This window comes from Poecilia reticulata, linkage group LG1, assembly GCF_000633615.1.
Source record: "Poecilia reticulata strain Guanapo linkage group LG1, Guppy_female_1.0+MT, whole genome shotgun sequence".
Lineage (NCBI taxonomy): Eukaryota > Metazoa > Chordata > Actinopteri > Cyprinodontiformes > Poeciliidae > Poecilia > Poecilia reticulata.
In genome coordinates this window covers 18,140,742-18,162,407 of record NC_024331.1, presented here as the reverse complement: position 1 = coordinate 18,162,407, position 21,666 = coordinate 18,140,742, and the positions used below count along the sequence as shown (strand labels likewise).

Genomic DNA, 21,666 nt, shown 5'->3' with positions numbered 1-21,666 from the left:
TATTATTTTAAGAGAAGCATTGCAAAGTCAAAGAGGTTTCTTCAAAATTAAGTCATTAATTTTAACCAATCACACACTTCCTTCATAAATATATATAAAGCTATAGTTATCTCTTGTTCTTCCTGTAAACTTTTTTACAGGGACTGTTTATTTTATTTATTTTTTGGGAAGTTCACAAAACTTTTCAAAAAGCAATTTGTTGATCTTCATTAACAATGCACCTGATTTCACACTGTATTTTGAGAAAGTAGATTTTAAAGTCAAAGATTCTGCCATATTTCTTACAAATAAGATTTTGTTTCTTGCTAAAGTTTTGTATTCAAAAAAGTTTTTGAACACCTTGTAATAGATTTGAAATTGTATCTATATACAATCTCAAACTAAAACAAAAGGGCTATAAAATTATTACATTATTTTTACTGAATACAGTGTTTATTGTCTTCTTACTTTATATTATGTTCGTTTCCTAGATATTGAATACTTTTTCACTGTAATAAATGCAACAATTTAAATAAAGTTCTAAAAAAAAAAAAAAGGAAAAGAAAAAAAAAACAACGACGTAACACCAGAGCAGCATCAGGAAACAGAGGAAGCCGTTGTTAGGTTAGTTAGTTATCATGTTTTTGTTATCTATGAATTTGATAATAATACTAATTATTCTTAGTTGAATTATAATGACGGTGCTTTCTTTGTGTGACTGGCGACCTAGAAACATAGCTAGGTCGCCATGTTTCTATTCTCTGTGTAGCTGCTAACTGAAACAAGTCCATTAAATTAGCTATTGAATGTCAAAGTTCTTGTCTCCACAGTTGCTGGTATAAAACAGTTAGCTGGTTTTTGTCTTTGTTTTTCAGTATCCCCCGTCCCAGGGTTCGGGTGATATTTAAACATGACCGAATAAAGTCTCCGAGGTTCGGACACCGACTGAAACACACCCAGCTTAAGGTGCTAACAACATACAGCTGTCAGGACGCTGAAGTTAGCTTTTAGTTCTAGAATAAACTGACTTCCAAGATTCAACATTTTTATACGAAAATATCAGTTCGTTGACTGGTCATACTAGTAGTGAATTGCTTTAGCACTTGATGACACTATAATTGATTAACTTATTCTAATAGAGAAAAAAATAATAAAAAATTCCCCCATATCTACAAACAGAAGTTTTGCTGGAACTCTAAACCATCCAGACTAATTTATACTGCACTGATGACAGCTTCATTAAAGTACAACTTGTAATTTATGAAAACTTTAAAAATGACGTTTTTCTCCATCTCATTTCATGAAGTCCAGCTTTAAAAGTACAGCTAGGCTATTGAATTCTGAACAGATTAAACGAAATACATTATACGTATACATATAATGTATGTATATACATTATATGTATATACATATCCCCCTGCACCTCCCTTTTTATATGTATTTGGCAGCCATATATCAAATTGAAGTATCTGTGTTCAATACCACAAAGAACTGCTTATATTTGACACAGTACTGTAATCCAACAGCACTATGGCACTGTTGGATATCTGGTCAAAAGATATTGGTAATCGTTTGGCCAATTTGATTGACGCTAATTTGCTTATATTGTCAGTGGCTTAGATAATAACCTGATACGGTGTGATAGGGACATTGCGTAATTCTAAGGAAATAATCTAGCTGAAGTTTAACAACACGGCGTTTTGGATTTGGAAGTTGTGCGGCTCGGAGGTGGTATTCCACATTCAAAATGCAGTCAGGTGTCTAATTTAAAGAGTAAAACTGATCCGTAACTTCAGAGTTGTGCTGCTGTGGTTGAAGTTGCTGAACAACAAAATATTTATCTAGACAGTCCATTCTTTGTCATAAACGACATCTCCCTTCCCTCCCTGCTTGCAGGCAGTCCGAGCTGTCTGTGAGACCATGGTGGACAATCGCTACGCCACGGCTTTGGTTATCGGCTCAGTCCTCAGTCTGCTGGCCACTGTCTACCTGTCTGTGGCGGTGGGGACTCAGAACTGGTTTCAGTACAGCACCCCGCCTATCAAGCAGTGTGTCAACACCACTGCGATCAAAAATGAGTTCCTCACTGGAGACTTTGAGGAGAAGACGTACAGCAGCCACCTGTTCAAGTGGAACGGCACCTTGGGTCTGTGGTGGAGGTGCATCCAAGTTCCTCTCTGCAGCCACTGGTATTGCTGTCAACAAGGTATTGTATCTAACCTGCACTAAAGCAAGTCACAGAAATGCTAAACTGCAAAGTCTAGTTTTGGTTAGTTAGAAAGTGATGTATTTTTTAATTTAGTTTCTGATGTTTACTTCCTCCTCCTGACCATTTATTCCTCCATTGGAATCCAGTCGCTATGCGTGTGAACGACCGGGAATAATATGGCTACTAACACCTCTGAACTGCTTTTCACTTTAACCTTTTACACAAATAATTAGAAAACTAAAAGAAATGCAGCTTTTTTGAAAAGAAGCAGTGTTCCAGCAAGATGTTTTCTTACCTGCTTTTTAAGATGGCCGAGCTAGAATCGATCTAAAAACATTAACACGTGCCTGCTTCTAGATATTAACAAAAATTGACCTAAGTCTTTTTATTTAATTTACTGTGGAAGATAACTTGCATAGTTAAATTGAACAACAAACAGATTGAAAACATAATAGATAAAAAAGTGTAACTTTGTACCATGATCTGATGAAACCACACATACAATTCACTCCAGGCTCACTATGGGAGATCGTAGTGGCAGCATCATGCTCTGGAGTTTTCACTTCCTTTAGTGTAGAAAACCCTGGACTATCCTATAAAAACCTGAAGGAAATACAGTTTCTAGTAATCTAGATTATTGTGAGAAAAAATACCCTTTGCCATCCATACATTGTACCTGAGATTCGTGTAAAGCTAGAAGATATTAGATGTAGACATTCTATTGTTACTATTTATTAGACCAGAAGAATTTGTTAAATTATTTGATAAGAGAGGACAATTTTATAGGTTTATTTCACAATGAAGGTGCATTTCAGATATTTAGACCAATCATTGAAGATCCACATCAGAGCTTCACAGGAGTGTGATCTGAATCCTTTGTTGTGTAGTGAGTTAGGGCAGCTGTTTGTGACGACCTTGCAAATTTGATCAAATACCCATTCTTTCACTCGCTTTATATTTTCTAATAAATGAATGGGAAATGAATGTGATTGTTCAGAATGTGAACTTGAGGTTGCTGTTTATCTCGTGCATTTAGCTTTGCATTCAATGACGAATGTTAAGGTTCGGTGGTGGTCTGAAAGTTTGATCTTATCTTGGTAATAGTGGGATTTGCCTTTTACGTCGGATGAAATAAAGAACCCAAAATAATGAATCTTTAAACAAACTTGAGAAGATTATCAAGATTTTAATTAGTGTCTTAATCAACAGGTGATCTTCAGACAGGCAATGAAAGTGCCAACACAACACAGCAGAGAAATTGCACTCATCAAAGTGGATGTACAGGTAGTTTACAATATGCCACATTTTGCAGTTTGTATATTTAATCTGACTCTCAGAGCAATCGCAAACCTCTCCATCTTTGCAATTTAAAACAATTTTCCTAATTCTATGGCTCATTCTCAACTTGCAGGTTATCTTGTGTGCTTTTAATCTTCAAATAATCCTTTGAGTTTGATCAATAATGTACTAATTTCACCTGACGTTGGAGCACACGGCTCCACTTCGAACAATGGAGGGTTATGAAAAGTAGGTGGGCTTCTTTTACACGGTAGGGTAGCCATACAGGCAAAAAAGGAGGGGCTGCCACGGGACTCTGCACCGACAAGAATAAGTGAGAAAAATTCTGGATTCCATTCCATGGACAGGTAAAAAGTAAACGATAAATAATCTCTGGACTCCTTCCTCAGTGAGAGCTTAGGTTGAAGGACAGAACTGCATCTCAGTGTTTGGAAATGGATATGTTGGGTTTGCTTTCATCTGTTAAAAGTTTGGAGAATTTGTGTATTATTGATCTGTAAGAAATGTCTGCGTAAGTCAGGCTTTCTGTCTCATCCTGTTCTCCAGCCCTGTGTTTCCAACCTGCTTTATGTGTTGATCTCGGATGCTTGGGTAGATCTTTGCCCTCTTCCCTTCACTTTAGATCCTAAGACGGAGACCCTCTGTATGAGCTTCACCCTTCCTCAGCAGTTCAGTACAAAGGTCAAACAGAACGAGAGCGAGGAGGATCTGCTCAGAACATGTGAGTGCAAATCCCAAACGGAGACAAATTTCAAAACGTCATGTACATATTTTTTTAATCAAAATATTTTTGTTCACCTTTCTTCCTCTCTCGAGTGACTCATTGTGTTGGAGTTTTAATTTTATACCCAACCCTACCTCAAAAGATAAAAAAAAAACTTTTTAAAAAATGTATGTTGCAGTAGTTGATTTGTCCTCCAAACTGTTTTCAGTGGTTGGTTTAATTTTACAAACCTCCGAATTGTGAATCCTTGTCTTTTTATTCAGATCTGTGGAGGTGCCAGTTTCTGCTGCCTCTGGTGTCTTTGTCTCTGGTGTTTCTCAGTGGTCTGGTTGGGGTCTGTGCCTGCCTGTGCCGCAGCTTCACGCCAACCCTGGTTGTGGGATTGTTCCATTTTATCGCAGGTGAGAGAAATGCGTCCTTATACTGTTGATCCTCAGGTGTACTTTTTTGTTAAAATGCTGTATTTTTATCTTAATGTTGAGATGGATCATTTTGTAACTCTCCAAACTTCTGTAGCATTTAATCTAAGATCTTATAAATGCAGGTTTTGTCTGGTTTTTTTTTTCTTGCAATATTGGTGTTGAATGTCCACAAAGAATTACACTGAAAGTGTCACTAACATGTTTTTAGTTCTACTTTTCTTTTCATTAGAATTTAATCTGGTTTTTTTTGTTTGTTTTTTTTTACAATATTTTTCATCCTACAGAAAAATGATCTGTCCTCTCTCTGCAAAACGTTATATTCCTCTATATTTTAAATTATAAGAATTTAAGAAAATTGTTTCTTTGAAATGACACCAAATTTATTTGAGTAGACTTTTATCTACCTAAGCTGTTTTTTTTTGTTGTTTTTTTCCAAAAAACACAGTTGCGACTTTAAGTGAGTTTTATTTGACTGGCCTAAGAGCAGAAACTGCTCTTTTTGATGTAAAGTTGCAGACTTCTGCTCTGCACCGACCAAAACTACTGGATCAACCAGACCTTTCCCTGCTGCACACACAGCCTCGAGCACAGCATCCGTTGTAGTTTTCTCAAATCCTGCCAAAATGTGGAAATAAGTGATTTGTATCGCTTACAGGACTTTGTTTATAACCCAGAACATTTAAAGAAGCAGAAAAACCAGAAAATTCTCAAACCAGTTCTGCGTAACGTCTTTCTTTAGATTGTAATATTGACCTTTTAAAATTTCTTGTAAATTGTTTGTCGAATGTGATGTTGAGTCTTTTTGATTTATTTATTTATTTACTATGAAGCTGCCCAGATGCTTCCTTTTTTTTTTTTGCTTTGAGCCCAAACACTTTGGAGCCTCATTGAGGGCATCGATACGTGAAGTTTTCTTTTTTGTTGTGCTGTTATTAAGCAGTTCTTTACACTTTTCAAAGGCCATTTCTAGTAGGCGTAAAACAATGTGTTATGGTTTCATTCTTATCACCACCACAAAACAAAGTTTCAGCTTCAGGATATTGTTTTTACTTTAAGCCCTGTGACAAGCTGAAGACTAATGATGGTAATCAACGGCATCTTTGTTTCTCATCCTTCTGCTCGGCTGTTGTCTCGTCCTGTTATCAGGCCTCTGCTCTTTGGGAACCGTCTGCTGTTTTCGGATCAGCGTTGATCTGCTCAACGGCAAATACAGAAAACCGGGAGGTATCGTCGGGTCAATGGGGTGGTCTCTCTACCTGGCCCTCATCTCCTTCCCCCTGCAGATGATGGCCGCCGCTCTGTTCCTGTGGGCGGCCAGAAGTCACCGCAAACACTACACCCGCATAACCGCATATAGGGTTGCATAAAGAGACAGGGATGGTATATTTTACGATAACCAAGTAGGTCTACAACCTTCCTTCCAACAATTTGTGGTTGCTGTTCAAGAAAATCTTCAGGTCGTAGCTTCTCACTTCCACTGTAGCAGTCTTGCAATGCAGAAATAGTTCAGGGTATCACAGGTTGAAGCGTCAGCTGCAGCCAATCCATACGTACTCATAAACACATTGAATCATTTCGTGTGGCTTTATATCACCTTTGCCTTTTTTTTTTTTCCCCGTTACTGAGTTGTGCATCATCTTGATGTTGCATATTTTTAGCTTCTAGGTTGTTGTGCTATATTTGTTTCTGCTGGGTTTTTTTTTATTTTGCCATTTGCCTTCTTTTTGTTGCCAATCCTTTTTCAGCTGCTCACCATATTGTCCTTAACTGGGATGCAACTGTGTAAACTTGCACTATCTGACTTTTAGATGTGGACTTTTATGGTCCAAATCAATCTAGTTGTTTCTGTTACTGAAAACAGTCTGGTGCACCTTTATTTAACTTTTTGTCTTGTTTTTACATCATTTTTAAATATCAAGGCTTTGCATGTCATTTGGGTTGACCTTTCCATCATCTGTGGTATTTTTTTTATTATTTTGGTTTGTGGTAAAATGACTAAATGTCATAAAATGCCACAGTCTAAAAGTGGAACCACTCACCTTCTGCTGTCATTGATATTGATGAATCTCGTGTGTACCGATGCAGCGTAATTACCAATGTTATTGTGTTGTTTTTGTAACAAGCTGAATCTATTAAATGCGTCCAGGAAATTCAGTTACTACTACTGCCATTTAAATGTTAAAAGCTGTCTAAACAGTTGCTTTCTCAGTTGTTCAATGTTGGTTTTATTGGAGTTTGTCAAATTTTGCAATTTATCTTCACAGTTTGCCTAGCCATAAACTCAGAAAAGGACACATCCTCGATGTAAGATCTCTTGCAAAAGTATCTACACCCTTGAGTTTGCACATTCAGCCTCCTTACAATCACAGAACTCACTATTTTTGGACCAACACCAGTGCATAAATGGAAAGCTGAAAGAAAATTGACAAAATGTTTTTACATAAGCACCTCAGCTTTCTGGTCGGTGCTGCAATTCTTTTGGGGGTATCTCTGTTCCAGCCTTAAAAATCTACGAGATTTTGCCAATTCTATTTTTGGAAAACGCTAAGCTCTGATTAGATATGTCTAGGAAGAGCCATTTTTGTCTTTTCTTCACATGAGTTTAGTTTTGAACTTTGACTAGTCCATTTCCATTCAGTTTTGTTCCTGGCCGTATGTTTAGGCTGGTTGTCATGCTGGAAGTTGTAGCTCTGCTCCAATTTAAAATCTTTTGCAGCCTCTAACGGGATTTCACCCAGAAAGACCCTGTATTTAATTCAATCCATCTTAGCTCTTGACTGGAAGTTTGTGTTTGTAACCTCACAAAATGTGAAAGGTTTGAGGGTAATAATACTTTTGCAATACAAAGTAGCAGAGTGAACAACTCCAGTAATTGTTTTATTTGGCTAATTATTTCACTGATTTGCACAGTGACAGATTCTGATTTCTTCAACCAACATGATTTTTTTTTTTCAGAAATACATTTGCCTTCATCAGGCAAAACAAAGAAAAAGATTAACGTTGACTCAAAACATATCCATTTGTATTTTTGGAGAAAGAAAGTGTTTAGAAAACAGCACAATTTCAAAACTGAAAGCTCAGTTTTGAAATCAAGCAAGCAAGCTTAAATTGTCCTCACATGGTATACAAATATTATGTTATTTCCTTTAAAGTTATTTACAACTTTAAAGGGAAGGGAATCACTATCGGAAAAATAAGAAAATAGGCTCCAGTTCCCCAGCTGAATCTTTTCTTGTTTTCCATCTGATGACTTATTTGTTCTGTGACAGAGTGAAGGACATAAATCAGGGTTATTGTTGCCAAGTTGTTGCCCCAGTCATGCCCTGTGTCTACCACGAGGGGGCAGTGTTAGGATCTGGCTTTTATTCAATTGGTCAGGTAAGATTTGAAAGAAGAAAAAAAAAAGAGTTCAGGACATGAAATTATCTGATAATCTGGTCAAAAACATGAAATTATCTGACAATCTGAGTATATTCACTTGTGAGCACATTAACACAGAATCCTCACGTTTTTAGGTTTTTTTCACAAGATAATTTGAGAAAACAAAAAACTAGGCAAATTTAGAATGAAATGCGCAAAATAACTGTATGAAACATTTTGTTGATAATTCACATTGATCGCAGGTGTTTTAAGTATGTTACATTTTCAAATAAGCAAGAATTTGTCATTTCACTCTGGTGTCAGAAAATAAATTGTGACTTTGTTTTGAACTGACATCTTTAACTGAAGTGTTTCCTGTCAGAATGTCGAGTTATACGTATTGAGACTTCTTGAAAAATTTTTCATCTTCTGAATCACAATACTGTATTGTTGCTGTGTGAAATAAATTTGACAATTGGTTACTTTTATTGGAATTTTGTCAGTTTTCCTTAGCTTAAAATTTAAATGCAGAGATGGTGCTTTACTTTTTGCAAATGGAAAATATCTGAATAAATTTGGATAACTTTGAATTTATGTGCAGATGTGCTTCCTTTCTGACCATTTAGAGCAGAATACTACTACTAAAACTCCATGCTTTACAATAAAGCACATTACTGTAAATTAAGTCGTGGAATGTGTTGATGTATATATTTTTCATTTATGTGTGAAGACAATTTTCAACATGCTTCTAAGAAGATAATCAGAAATATACAAGTAATGCTTCCATTTATTTTGTTTGGGCACAATGGATGATAATGCAATATTGAAAGAGTGGGAAAAAAAAAGGTTCAGATCCTATTTTACAGGCAGGGACTTTTCTGTCATTTCATAATTAATAATGGTAAATAATTTGTTATTGCAATAAATACTAGAAAATCTAATAAAATGTACATTACATTGCTCACCCCTAAAGGCAGCTCAGGATACCTGCTCCTGCCATGACAAATGGTGGTTTGACAAAATACAGATTCAGGTGGGCTGAATAAAAGTGCACACCACACTACTTTGATTTTTAATTAAAGTAGAAATTTTAATATTGATGCATTATTTTCCTTGCACTTCATTGTGCAAGTCTATCATGTAAGACCAGAATAAATAAAAAAAAAAGAAATTTATCACAAGATAAAATGTGAAAAGATTTAAAGGCTATAAATATTTTTAGTTTTGCAAGGCACTTTATCAGGTGTTACAGATGAACTCAAATTCCTGACTTCCATCTTTCATTCCATTGTGTTTTTTTTCTTAAGGTGATTGAAACATTCATGCTATCTTTGTCTTCCCTCAGTCATTTTTCACGCTTATGTGTGGAAAGCTGTACGTTTTTCTCTGAGCTAAATGGAAAGCAATCTTCTTCTCGTAGTAGGCGCATTCATTCACAAAGAAAGGGTAGAGGTCTTCTCCCTCGTACTTCAAAATATCCCCAGAAAATGTCTGGAAGACGGGATCCCCTGATCGCAGAAGCTTAAAGTCATTATCCTAAAAGAAGAGAAAAATTTACATGCATGTTTTCACTTCACTGGTTTTCTGAAGAGCCTCAGTTTTTTATTAAGTTCAAAGGTCAATTGTTGAATGTAAAAGCCTCAAAAGTTTACCTGTAGGTCTTGGTGGATGACAGCAGTAGCTTTACCAGCCGAGTCTCGTGGGTAATCAACACTTTTAACAAAAGTGTATGCTTCCACTGTGCCGCCCTCAAAACTGTGCCCTGTTGGCAGAGGAAAATAAATCACTGAGTAATGTGTCTAATTAATCTAACACAATCAAAAATAAGAGCAGGATTTAGGACTTTTTTGTAGAGATGATCTGCTGAACCAAAAAAAAGAAAGAAAGCAGCCTGCATTGCTTCCTACCAGAACTGAATTTCTGAAGCCACTGTAATGTGAGATCCAATGCTTCTTTCACCACGTTGAAGATATCAGCTCTGAGCACACCGTTGGGTTGCGGGCCAACTTCTATCGCTGCAACAAAGCAATGTTTGTCTCAGAAATCCAGCTTAATGAAGATAATCTTTCACATAATGAACATTGACATAGCTACCAAAGCCATGTTTGCCCACTGACTCCAGGGAATAAGCTTCGGAGCTGGGAATGTCCAGCTGGATCGCTCTCACAGGCACAGAGCTCAAGTTATTCTGAAAAAATGATATTTACAGATTAAAAACCTAACATACATCCTGCAGTGGCTCCAAAAACTATCTTCCATGATTTTAGTATGATATAGTGAGTCAATAACTAGCTTTAAAAGATAAAATCTAATGGATTACAGACAGGCTAGCCTATTTTTTTTTCTTCATGTATTAGTTATAGCCATCATAAAGAGTTAGGGTTACAGTAGACACGCGGTCTGTTAAATTCTTACCATTTAGATTAGGAAGCTGTGAGGCAGTGTGTCTGAGTTCATACCTCTATGTACTTGTAAATGTGCAGAGTGATCCAGTCTATTGAGTAGAAGATGAAGCACAGGCCCATGTTGGAAGTGGTGTTGTGCAGATCTATGAGCAGGTCAACAGCCTCTGCGCTTCCTTTGGGCCCCAGCTGAGCGTTCAGTTCCTGGGCTCGCCTCACCTCATACGGGGTTGACTCTGTTGTGGGGGAACTTGGAGCAGAGTAGCGATTTAAGCAGTCGACACAACACAGACTTCTCAAATTTGCAGCCCACAGGACTCACGTGGATAGCTGGCTTACCTCAGCAAGACATCTGTGAAGCAGCGGTTCAGATCCATCTCTGTGTATCGTCTGCCAGCAGCCACGGCTCTTGGATTGGTCTCGACAGTGGTTATAGAAACAGACCCCGCTTTCTCCATCTTCTGTTTCTGCATTTCCCTCACAATGTACACCCCAGTCAACTCATTCCCGTGGGTTCCACCGCAAATGGCGACATTGTGTATTGGTGGGAGAGAGGTGCGCTCCATCTGTTGGGCCCAATACAATAATAGTGATGTTAGTTAGGTGTTGGCAGGCCTGGAGTCCTTCCAGAAATGGGGCTGGGAAGAGCTAAAGTTTAGCTGGATGACGGTGAGTTAATGATTTGACTAAATAAATGACACAAAAACCTTTAAGTAAACTCAGCACACATGATCTGCAAGTTTCCAAACACAGAAGGTCGTTCATTAACAAATGGGGCCCAGTATGTTCAACAGTTGATTTTCAGTGCAACTTTTAATAGACGCCGCCATTTATCCTTTACTTCCACATTGGTGTTGGTATAATGAGATACATTGAACATTGTGGAAGTTCAGGAATTGGAAGTGGTACGAATCCACTTGCAAGGCACCGTAGTGCAGTTCAGTGCTAATGCATAGCTGAGGACATTTATCTGTCAGCATTTTCAGCAGTTACTTCAAAGTGTCGTGAAGCAACCATCTCAGCCTTGCTTTTCTGCAACCTGACTGAGCAAAAACTCGTTATCATTTTACTTTTGCCTTCTCCTTTTATTAAAGTTTTGTAAACTCCCATTTTTGGGGGAATTTTTAAGTTTGAGAGTTAGGCTCACAGTCTGAAAGTCACCAATGAAAACTGCAGGGGTTCAGAAAGACTTCTGAGAAGGGGGTTGGGTGTAAGTGACTAATACAGCTATTAAACTTTAAGAGCACTTATATGCTTTTTAAAAAAAATCTCAGCTGTTAATCTTGCTTTTCTAGACAGTTTTTGAACATGTTTCCACTTTCCCACCTTCCACTAAAGTATTTAAAGGATAATTGTGTCGTCGTCAGGACGCCCAGGTGTATATTTTTATCTGTTGGCATCTGGACCGTCTCCTCTGAATGAACACGAGTGCATGCTGGTGTACATGCATAGCAGAATGCTTCTGTCATCTAATGAAGGCTTTCACTGAAGCAAAGTGTTGCCTTTCCTCTCTCAAAATGGCCAACGGTAAACATAAACAGCATAAATATTAAGACTGCATGGCTTACCTGAGAGTTTTCAGCCCTGTCAACTATTCACTAAACTACAGCAACCTTTGAACTTTGAATCGGTGGCACAAGCAGAGGTGAAAACGAACCACACCGCCTGACATGACTGCCTCTAAACGCTCTCACATGGTGCTCCAATTGTAAGCTAGCAACACCACTTCTTGTGTTGTGTCTTCCTCATTCCCTTGGCCCTCCTCTTTATTTTCAAACAGCTCAAGTTTCATACTGCAGAACATTTTGTGATGTAACAGAAACTCGCCCTCTTTTTATTTTTCCTACCAGACCAGCAGGAGTCGCTCTCAGTGTAACTTTGAGACACCGCAACAATAAAAGCAAAGCAGCAGAGTTGTAGTAGTTTGGGATTTATTTTCTAAACTGCACTTACATCAACCATAATCAGTTATTGCAGTACCTGACAAGGAGCTTAATTGTGTTCCTATGTTATTTTTCTGTACTCTGTGGTAGCAAACTCTATTGAGCAACATTTACACAGCCTACAGTCAGGAGTCCAACTAATATCTATAACTTAAAATGCGGGTAAGCATTAACATGCTTCAAGACCACAATCAAAATTTCCATATTTTTACATCTTCTTACGTCTACATGCTACTTCAGATTAATAAAAAAAAAATTTTGGGGAAATGTCATAAAACATTACCTCACAACTCTCAGATGTCTCTGTTCATTACAATCTCTTCTGTCTTTGTCACTTCTCCCTGGAGAAACAAGTCCAACTCTTTTAATAGATGTGTAATCCTGCTGGGAACATCCCCTGATGGTAAGCTCCTTTCTCTCTCTCTTTGTTTCTCTTTCTCGCTCATTTACTTCAACAGAATCTGTTTTGATTCAAATAAAAACAACAACAAGCAATTGTTTCAACCAATAATGTGAACAACAAAAATGAAGTGAAACAATGAGATAAAGCAGAAGGAATTTTTTGTTGTTGTTGTTTTTATGATCTTAATTTTTTGGTAGAATTTACACTTCCTTATAATATCTATTTATACCTCTTGAACTTTTTCGCGTTTTGTAATGCTGCAGCCACAACCATTAATGAGCATAATAAATAGTGACTTACAAGTATACTCACTTAAACTTTTTTATACTGTTTCAAATCTCAGACACAAAGCTCTTTGTATTTTATTGCGGTTTCCTGTGACAGACATGTCAAAATAATGAAGAATGTTCAGGACCTCATCAAATATTACTTCTTGGCTGACGTTTGTGAACAAATGTGAGCATTTTGTTGTTTACGCTACAGTCATATTCAGTAAATTAGAGTAAGGGTTCCAGTGAAGCTTGTCTGTCAAATTCAAAGTACCTTTAAGCAGATATGAAACATATTTTTCACTAGACCCACATTACTGCATTAAAAAGTTTTTTGGTTTTTTTTACTGGTCTGATGCAATATATCATTCAGAAACAAAAGCTTTAAAACTTCAGTCTGTGTGTAATTTATCTACATAATGTGTTTTATTTGTGAGCTGAGTTACAGAAATGCATGAACTTTTCATTAAAATCCTAACTTATTGAATGTGACTTGCTCTTTAAGAGTTCATTTCACACACAAATCAAACCCAGAGCATAACAGCCCACCCTGTGCCACGCTGTTATCCGCCTTTGATTAAATTATATCTGAATTATTCACATATAAGCTAAGGAGAATCATTCTGGGTGAGGCTAATGATCTGATCATCTGTTACTTGGCAGACAGTGACCTTTTTAATATGGAGGACAGGGCGTGCTTGGATGCGGCTCGAACAGTGACATTTGAGACAGGGAGTGGTCTAAGCAAAGTGGCCTCTGCGTAATGAGACCGTGCTGGGAGGAAAACACACTCTCTGACCTTCTTGTGGTCTTTTCACAGTGGGCACAGCTTGCGTGATTTATGTTCCTAGCAGTAAATAAGTGGCGGATAAAAGGTGAGTTCAGCTTTTAGAAAAAAGGAAAGACTGTGAAATCCGGATCTGACAGGAAATGAACAGACAATGGAGGTTCATTAAAACAAGCTCAGCGGGTAAAAACTTCACTAATTGGCAGTTTGAAACATCAGAAAACCAACAGAATAATCTGTGTAACAGACACTAAATAGTAACATAAAGATAAAATTACTTAAAATATGATTAAATTAAAACTTGACTAAAAATACTTCACATAAAACAGCTACTTTATCATCTCTTGTGGTGTGTTGATTAATTGGTTAATTTTAAGATGCTTTCCAGTGAAAGAACATGTGAGGTAATGTCAGGTTTGGTGTAAAATCCCCAACATCTGTAGTCTGTGCAGGTGATTAAAACACCTTGTGATCCCCGGGGCCGTGGGACTCTGGAGGCTATGTGACAAAGACGCAACACTAAAGGCGTTCACATTCATTCTGTCATCTCTCTGATGCTTTTCAGTTTTTTATGTCTGCATTATGATATTCTTTATTATAGCTTTGTATCTTTGTTCTGTGTGTGATTTTGTGGTGCTTTGTGATCTCCAAGCATAGTTTATCTTTTCATTGTGCTAGTTTGGTTTTGTGTTTGTTTGCACCGTCTCTTTTCAGATGAATCGTTTCTGATGTTTCTGCTTCCATTGAAACATCAGAGGTTTATATTCCATAATAAACCTCTGAGGCCTTCACAGAACAGTTGGAGTTATTCATATCATATCATAACTCCATCTGTTATGTCATAACAGATGGACTTATTTACTAGTTAAGTGACTCCTGTATGCATTGAATTCTATTTAGGCATATCAGAGTACATGAAAGTTATTGTTGGAAATTTGTGTCATTTGAAGTAATTGTGCACTAATTTGTGATTTTTCCTTTTTTTTATTTTACAGCAGCAACAATAAATTTCACTAAGTTGAGACAAAGGCACAAGAGTTCATATTGTGCATGGTAATCCTCACTCATGTGACTGACGCTTGAACTTAATCTTCTGTTTATACAAACCTCCAGCGAGGATTTTAGACACACAAAGATGAGGAGAGCTCTCCACCTGAATTGCATGAATTGTTCATATTCTGTTCTGTCAGCCTGACCTTCTGATTCTCTTTATGCACTTTCATTATAAACGACTACTTAAAAGTGTCCGCATGTTTACATTGTTGGTGTAAAGATGGATCTTTATTATGTTCTTTCAGTCTACATGTCTTTTTCTAATTAGAATACTCAATAATTTGTAAATTTAAGTTCTGTGTCAGATAATTAAATTGAAGTTTTAATGAATCGGGAGTTTTAATCCAAGCAAACAGATTATCAGCACAGTAACACACTTTATCTGTTGTCATGACAAAATGTGAATCGTGCCCAGAAATCACATTGTGGATGTTTTTGTGTATAAATTAGGTTAGAGCGCTACATGGCTCAGTAGAGCAGTTGCACCATGCATAGGTTTCAGTTCACAACACAGTAGCCCTTGGTTTGATCATTTGTTGCAAATGTTCTCTTTGCTGTCCCTCCTGTCCAACTAGTAAATAAAAGCCACCAGTGCCACAAAAACCTCTTTTTAAAATAGTTTCTCTTTTAAAAGAAACATTCCAAGACAGAATAAACCAAGGATTTTCATCATGTGCTCCATGTGCCAAAAGGCCCCCCTCTACAGTGAGATTATGATTATATAACCAGCATTCATAAAACCTCACATATCTGAGCTTTGCCAAAGGATTAACAGTATCACATCCAGAGCAACCCCTAACACCTCAGATACCTTTAGGACAGGGAATAATCGTTTTATAACCCTGGAATGAAAGCTTGCCAGCTTTTATTTTGAAAAGAGAAACCAATATTCTCCATTCAGTTTCTAAGGGATGCTCAGTGATCATATTTACATTTCATCTTGATCTTGATCTTTTATGCACTATTAGTGAGTCACCTCTGAGACATAAACGATCTGTGTTTGGACTATGAAAACGTAATGACTGGAGGATTTATTCTTAGGACTGTGTGAGGGGGCTAAGGGGATTAATTTATGATGCGTTTCCCTCAGGTCCCACCTAAGCCCCTTTTAAACTCACAACGCGTGGGGTACGCCCACTCCATTTCTGCCGCGCTGCGCTCTAAGCATCAGGACCACTCTCTCCTTCCCCATCAGAGTCACTTCGGAGCAGGAGATCCCTCTGAGGACCCTCGGGGGAATGGCCCCTGAACGGGATGGCTCCAACACCACCACCACGGCCACCAGCCGAGTCTTGGCCAACCAGTTCGCGCAGCCCGCGTGGCGCATCGCGCTCTGGTCCGTGGCATACGTCACGGTGCTGGCAGTGGCCGTCTTCGGCAATTTGATCGTGATTTGGATCATTCTTGCTCACAAGCGGATGAGGACTGTCACCAACTATTTCGTACTGAACTTAGCTTTCTCAGACTTCGCCATGGCTGCCTTCAACACCCTCATCAACTTCATCTACGCAGCCCACGGTGACTGGTACTTTGGAGACGTCTACTGCAGGTTTCACAACTTCTTCCCGGTCACAGCTGTGTTTGCCAGCATCTACTCCATGGCCGCGATTGCCTTAGACAGGTGGGACAACACAAAACAATTCACGGTGTGCTTTAGCCGTAATTGATTGGACTGTGCATGTGATAACTCTGACCAATGGAAAAAGTAAATAAAAGCATTTGGTTTCAGTTTATTTCATCGTAAGTCACATCGATAGTATTAACGTCTTGACAGCAATAAATCACAATCTGACTATTCTTCCCACAGCTTGGTAGAGAAAAGAAGTACATCTTGTCATTTCTGTGTTTTATATTTAGATTTGTGCATTTATTCTTATGAACTAAACCAAGAAACCAAAAATTTTGTACATCGAGAAAAAAATCATTTTAACTCCGATTTCTGTGAAAGTGGCTCAACTCGGTCAGTTTGGACCACGTTAACATCAGTTTTCATGAGATTTAGTTTGAGTTATTGGGGAATAACTATGTCGTTTTTGCATTTTAGTAATAATTGATGGTAATGTTCCAGGTCATTTCCTGAAAAGGAAAACATCCTTTGCAGGTCTATCCTAACATTTCCTATAAATAACATTGGTAAATATTGGTTATCATCCATAAGAGCAATATTAATATCAGAAATTAATATTGGCATAAATGTTTCAGTATTTCCAATGCAGATGATTATTTTCCCTCTATCCTTCCAGTTTTAATCAATAGCTTAATCATAAGTTACAGGCAATCCCTCGCCTAGTTTTAATAGTCTCAGCCTTCTTGTTAAATATTTTCTTTGCATGATTAATGCCAATAATTTTAGAGTTCTGAAATCAGATAACATCATTTCTACAAACACAGGATAAGTCTCTAGTTCGTCAAGAAATCAAAAACTAATCACTGCACCATTTCAAGGTAAATATCTTAAACATTAATGCCCATGTGAAAGTATAGTCCAAAGGTAAACTTTTACCTGTTTGCGTTGCTAAATTCAGGTGGCAGCTTTATTTTGGACAGGCAGTGGAGGGCAACCTATGTTCAGGTTTCAAAAAGTCCACTTTTAGAAGTGTTGTGCTCACATTTGACCACAGTTCCCTTGTGTATTGTGATGTCCAACAAACAGATACATGGCCATCATCCATCCTCTGAAGCCTCGTCTGTCTGCTAAAGTCACACTAGGAGTTATCTTCTGCATCTGGACCCTCGCCGTGGCTCTTGCCTTCCCTCTCTGCTACTTCTCCACCACCAGAACTCTACCAGGGAGGACCTTCTGCTATGTGGCCTGGCCCCGCATGGTGGATGACCCCTTCATGTGAGGTTACACTCACGGCAGTCATCATTATTAGAATTGCTAGGAGACTGTCAGTTTTAGCAGATCTATCCTTCTCCCTTTTAACATGTTGTCCGTCACGTGCTCTGGGGCGTCTTGGTAATGTTTGTCTTCATTTGTCCAGGTATCACATCATAGTTACTGTCCTGGTTTATGTGCTGCCGTTAGCTGTGATGGGCATCACTTACACCGTAATTGGAGTGTCGCTGTGGGGAAGTGAGATCCCAGGAGACTCATCTGAAAACTATCATGCACAACTCCGGGCTAAAAGGAAGGTAATTTAAATATCTATCAACATGACTTTTTATAATTCTATGTTGTTGTTTTTTTTGGCTTGTAAACACTGAAACCATAAGGAAATCAAATATTTGATCAGAAATCAATCAACGAGGATGGAAAAACATCTAAGTATGACTTGCACCTGTAGTTATGCACCTTTAAATTCATGTTTTGAATTGTTTTTGTTGATGTGTTACCTTAACTAACAAATACACAGGGGGATTATGGGAAGGAACTTGAAGTCCACAGGGCGGCATCTGCACACTAAATCTTAAATCAGGGCTCAGGAAAAATACAAGCAGCAACTCGCAGCGTTCATAGTCAGTTATCCAACAGTGGAAATCGTAAAACGTATTCAGCTTCAGAGCCACAAGGTGATTGAGTAAAACTGACTGAAAAAAAAGGGCTTCCTGTAAAACAGCTCTACGCCTGAGGATACGCACTCACATTTAAATACCGGACCTATCGGCTGGTTGCTGGCAGTTTGAAATGTAAAATTGATTTCTCACACTGTGAAAAAACAGAGAAACAAACAAAAAAATCCAGCTACTGATAAGCGAATGTACCAAACGTTGTTGTGTAATTCTGTAGGCTGCATTGTAAGACAAATGATTAAATGTCGTTCATCATCATCTGCCACTGAATAGTGTTGAAGCTTCTCTGTGGAATGCACAGAGATTAGGGACGCCACAGATGGGATGATGGGAATCTATCGAGACAGCTCAGGGATTATTCCCACCAGTGAATTTCATTGATGAACTTTAAAAATACAGCAGGAGTATAATCTGGTTCTCATTCAATAGATGTTATAAGACGCATCATAAAAATGGAAGGGATGAAAACAATTTATTTTTTTATGTTCCATCTATTTGTTTTTTTTAAAGTTGTTGGTAGTTCATTGAGAAACTAAGTAAACTTAAAAGCAAAATGCAGATTGAGCATGATAAAGAGGGAGGTGGATGTTATGGTACCTTTGGAAATAAATATTGGAGAATTGAAAGGTGGCTATACTCTTAAATATATAAGTAAAAGAAATAACGCACGGAGACGTAGTTCTTGCTGCTAGGCCATAGACGAGCTGGAGATTTATTACACTACCATGGATTCCTCATTACAGTTTCATCAGTTCAATACTCAAAAATCTTCCAAAGTCTCAACAAAAAATCTCCCCGTATTCTTAACATAATCCTTTTTTATACACTCTCATCTTCACTGATGTGAGTTTGGAAAGTTTCAACCAATGGCGTTGCTACTCTTGATTTGCATAAAGATTCTAGCGTGCTTTATACTAAGTGTGTATTGGACGACCTTTAAAAATATTTGAGACCTCATGAACTCAACATCTGCTCCATTTTAGAATTGCTGAATAGGACAATTTATCTCAGATTCTTGTTCTTATCTGTGCACAGCTATGCTTTCCAAGTCATTTTTTGGTTCCATTTGCGCTTTGCACGCAAATGGGAAGGAAAGGAGTCAGGTCAGTTTGACCTAGAAAGGTGCCAAAATCCTTTCGCAAAAACAACTCCTTAAATAGTATTTCCGCTTTTACATAATCACAATCAGAGGCTCCAGTTTTTAGTTAGTCTGAGCTGAACAATATAAGAGATTTAATGTCAAGAACATCAACATCAGGTAAAATGCAAAAGTTCAAAGTCATAATCCATGCCTCTTCTGCCTCTCTGCATTGTTCTCTAACAATCCGGCCTCTCCTCATTCCAGCTGGGGGCCTGCAGGGGCCGATGCGTCATTGCCGACCTTTCTCTGTACTCTGATGGCAACCTTTCTCCAACTGACAATGGAAAAGTTTAATGAAAACTTAGCGATCGGTCAACACTCTCAAATTTGTCAAATTTGTATTTCTCCACCAACTTTTGGACAGTTTTTAAAAACCTGATATGAACTCCATGGTGCATTACAGTCGAGCAGTTCACTGGAACATTAATACTGAATCAAATCCAGAGTTATTTAAATAGATATTTGTATTATTATTAAGTGTCAAAAAAAGGGATTTGTGGAGCATTTTGTTTTTAACATAGGGTTAGGGTTAGGTAATCACTGTCAAACAGATTGACTTTTTCCATTTAAGTCATTACAATTTAACACAGAAAACCACTTTAGAAGTGTCAGGGGTTGATAGATTTTGCCATTTATAGAACTCAAAAGCAGTAAATTCAACTAAAAATACCAGTTTATGGTTCAGTAGGTTATGGCTTGATGGATACATCAGCAACCTCAAAATATCAAAACTGGCTTTAAACCTTGTTATGAATACCCCCATTACAATTTCTAGAACTGTGGCAATTTGTTCACTTTCTCAGTTGAAGCTAGGCCTGTCACGATAACAAATTTTGCTGAGCGATTGTCTAAAAAATTATTGCGATAAACGATAATATTGTTTCAAGACCTTTTGACACTGATTTAATGGAAATTATGTAATAATGCATGTGATTTCGTGCCATAGATAGATACACTTTATTTTATAAAAAGAACAAATAATACTGGAACTGATAAACTAAATAAACAAAACAACCAAAAACAAAAATAAAATGGATTCTCAGTCTCCATTAACAAAAAACGTACTTAAATAAAAACCAAAACATAAAGCCAAAGTGGAAATAAATACTGCATTCAATCAAAAGAGTGCAAATTATGAAGTCTGTATACTATATTAGCCTTCAGTTATCACTTGATTTAAATAGAGAAGATGGGCACATCCTACCACCTAATGCAATAGTTCACACTACATGATTTTTTGCCCCCATTTTCCTCTTATGACAATCTTAGAACGTTGGGCGTTCCAAGATTCTCGCTGGTGATTTCGTAACCGATCATCCTGCAGTGTGTGGTGTGGTAGATCATCGAGACTGCTCTGATCTAAATCAGGGGTTTTCCCTGACTGGGAGCCTTAACGCCGAATGTGACAGGTAGCCAATCAGAAAGCGCGGATTCTCTTGCTTTCTGAGGGGAAATTACGGAGGGGGATCCCAAACAGCTGACCCAAAATCAAGCAGACATTGGAGATATGTGGAAACAACATTAATATTTATTCGACATTTCGTGCAAAGAATATAGAAATGACAAGGGGAGGAGTTGGAGCCAAATTGCTACCGCAGTTGATAAACCCGGTAGATTTTCAGCTGTTCTTCGTTAATGTGACATAAATGGGTTATAATGATTTTCTTTGAGTCAGGACTTTACGCTGACACTAGCCACATGCATTGCAGGTAGAGTCTAGTAAAGCATTGATTAATGCCTGGTTTTAAAATTAGTTAAGTGGACCTGTAGCCATTATTTTGTGCCCATGTGGCTGGATTCTACACGGCACGACAAACCCAATCGAACCGTTATACCTAGGATTTCTGTCGGCTAATGTGTGGTCTCTCAGGTTTGGAAAATGGTCCGACAATCGGCTGGCAAATGAGGAAGGGAGAGTCAGTGGAGAGCACCGGAGCCTTTTTTATTCAGTGTCATCGAGAGAAAGAAAGGCAGGAAGAGACGATGAAAACAATAATTAAAATGGGGTTGATAGGTTTAATTTATCAAGCGATTGATATATCTGTTTATTGCGACAGACCTAACTATGATGTCAAAAACTATAAAAATGACACATACTAAAAACGACCGAAGTGACACATACTAAAAACTATGATGTCAAAAAACAACCAAAGTGACACACA

At 37.8% G+C, this 21,666-nt stretch overlaps 3 protein-coding genes across 6 annotated transcripts in view; 2 read left to right on the top strand and 1 right to left on the bottom strand.

Moving 5' to 3' along the window:
• Window positions 1–527: 527 nt before the first annotated feature.
• On the top strand, window positions 528–8,481 carry LOC103466270 (claudin domain-containing protein 1-like). 3 transcript variants are annotated; one of them, XM_008411746.2, is made up of 7 exons: window positions 528–603; window positions 855–945; window positions 1,876–2,185; window positions 3,398–3,472; window positions 4,110–4,208; window positions 4,475–4,612; window positions 5,780–8,481. In XM_008411746.2, the coding sequence occupies exons 3-7, from the start codon at window positions 1,900–1,902 to the stop codon at window positions 5,998–6,000; spliced, it is 819 nt and encodes a 272-aa protein (XP_008409968.1). In that variant the 5' UTR covers window positions 528–603; window positions 855–945; window positions 1,876–1,899; the 3' UTR covers window positions 6,001–8,481. The 3 variants fall into 3 exon arrangements, with proteins under 3 accessions (XP_008409968.1, XP_008409977.1, XP_017162384.1); XM_008411755.2 differs by having other exon boundaries at window positions 586–603; window positions 855–911; XM_017306895.1 differs by lacking the exons at window positions 528–603; window positions 3,398–3,472 and having other exon boundaries at window positions 864–945.
• Window positions 8,482–8,753: 272 nt separating this feature from the next.
• LOC103466257 (N-acyl-aromatic-L-amino acid amidohydrolase (carboxylate-forming) B-like) lies at window positions 8,754–12,775 on the bottom strand. 2 transcript variants are annotated; one of them, XM_008411736.1, is made up of 7 exons: window positions 12,622–12,775; window positions 10,735–10,961; window positions 10,453–10,645; window positions 10,088–10,181; window positions 9,901–10,008; window positions 9,646–9,755; window positions 8,754–9,529 (listed from the first exon to the last, which is right to left on the bottom strand). In XM_008411736.1, the coding sequence occupies exons 2-7, from the start codon at window positions 10,959–10,961 to the stop codon at window positions 9,335–9,337; spliced, it is 927 nt and encodes a 308-aa protein (XP_008409958.1). In that variant the 5' UTR covers window positions 12,622–12,775; the 3' UTR covers window positions 8,754–9,334. The 2 variants fall into 2 exon arrangements, with proteins under 2 accessions (XP_008409958.1, XP_008409949.1); XM_008411727.2 differs by lacking the exon at window positions 12,622–12,775 and adding an exon at window positions 11,964–12,145.
• Window positions 12,776–15,756: 2,981 nt separating this feature from the next.
• The window catches only part of tacr3l (tachykinin receptor 3-like), a 14,888-nt gene continuing 8,978 nt past the window's right edge, over window positions 15,757–21,666 (top strand). Inside the window, exons 1-3 of the mRNA XM_008411714.2 lie at window positions 15,757–16,471; window positions 17,504–17,692; window positions 17,835–17,985. Coding sequence (XP_008409936.1) covers window positions 16,089–16,471; window positions 17,504–17,692; window positions 17,835–17,985 — 723 coding nt within the window. The 5' untranslated portion in view covers window positions 15,757–16,088. The remainder of the gene's footprint in view (window positions 16,472–17,503; window positions 17,693–17,834; window positions 17,986–21,666) is intronic.

Coding starts and splice junctions, on each gene's coding strand:
- LOC103466257 (XM_008411736.1), bottom strand. CDS start 10,961: ATGGAGCGCACCTCTCTCCCACCAATACACAATGTCGCCATTTGCGGT. Junction 10,646..10,734: donor TTCACAGATGTCTTGCTGAG/GTAAGCCAGCTA, acceptor CTCTGCTCCAAG/TTCCCCCACAACAGAGTCAA. Junction 9,756..9,900: donor GCTTCAGAAATTCAGTTCTG/GTAGGAAGCAAT, acceptor CTCTGCCAACAG/GGCACAGTTTTGAGGGCGGC.
- LOC103466270 (XM_008411746.2), top strand. CDS start 1,900: ATGGTGGACAATCGCTACGCCACGGCTTTGGTTATCGGCTCAGTCCTC. Junction 3,473..4,109: donor TCATCAAAGTGGATGTACAG/GTAGTTTACAAT, acceptor CCTTCACTTTAG/ATCCTAAGACGGAGACCCTC. Junction 4,209..4,474: donor GGAGGATCTGCTCAGAACAT/GTGAGTGCAAAT, acceptor CTTTTTATTCAG/ATCTGTGGAGGTGCCAGTTT.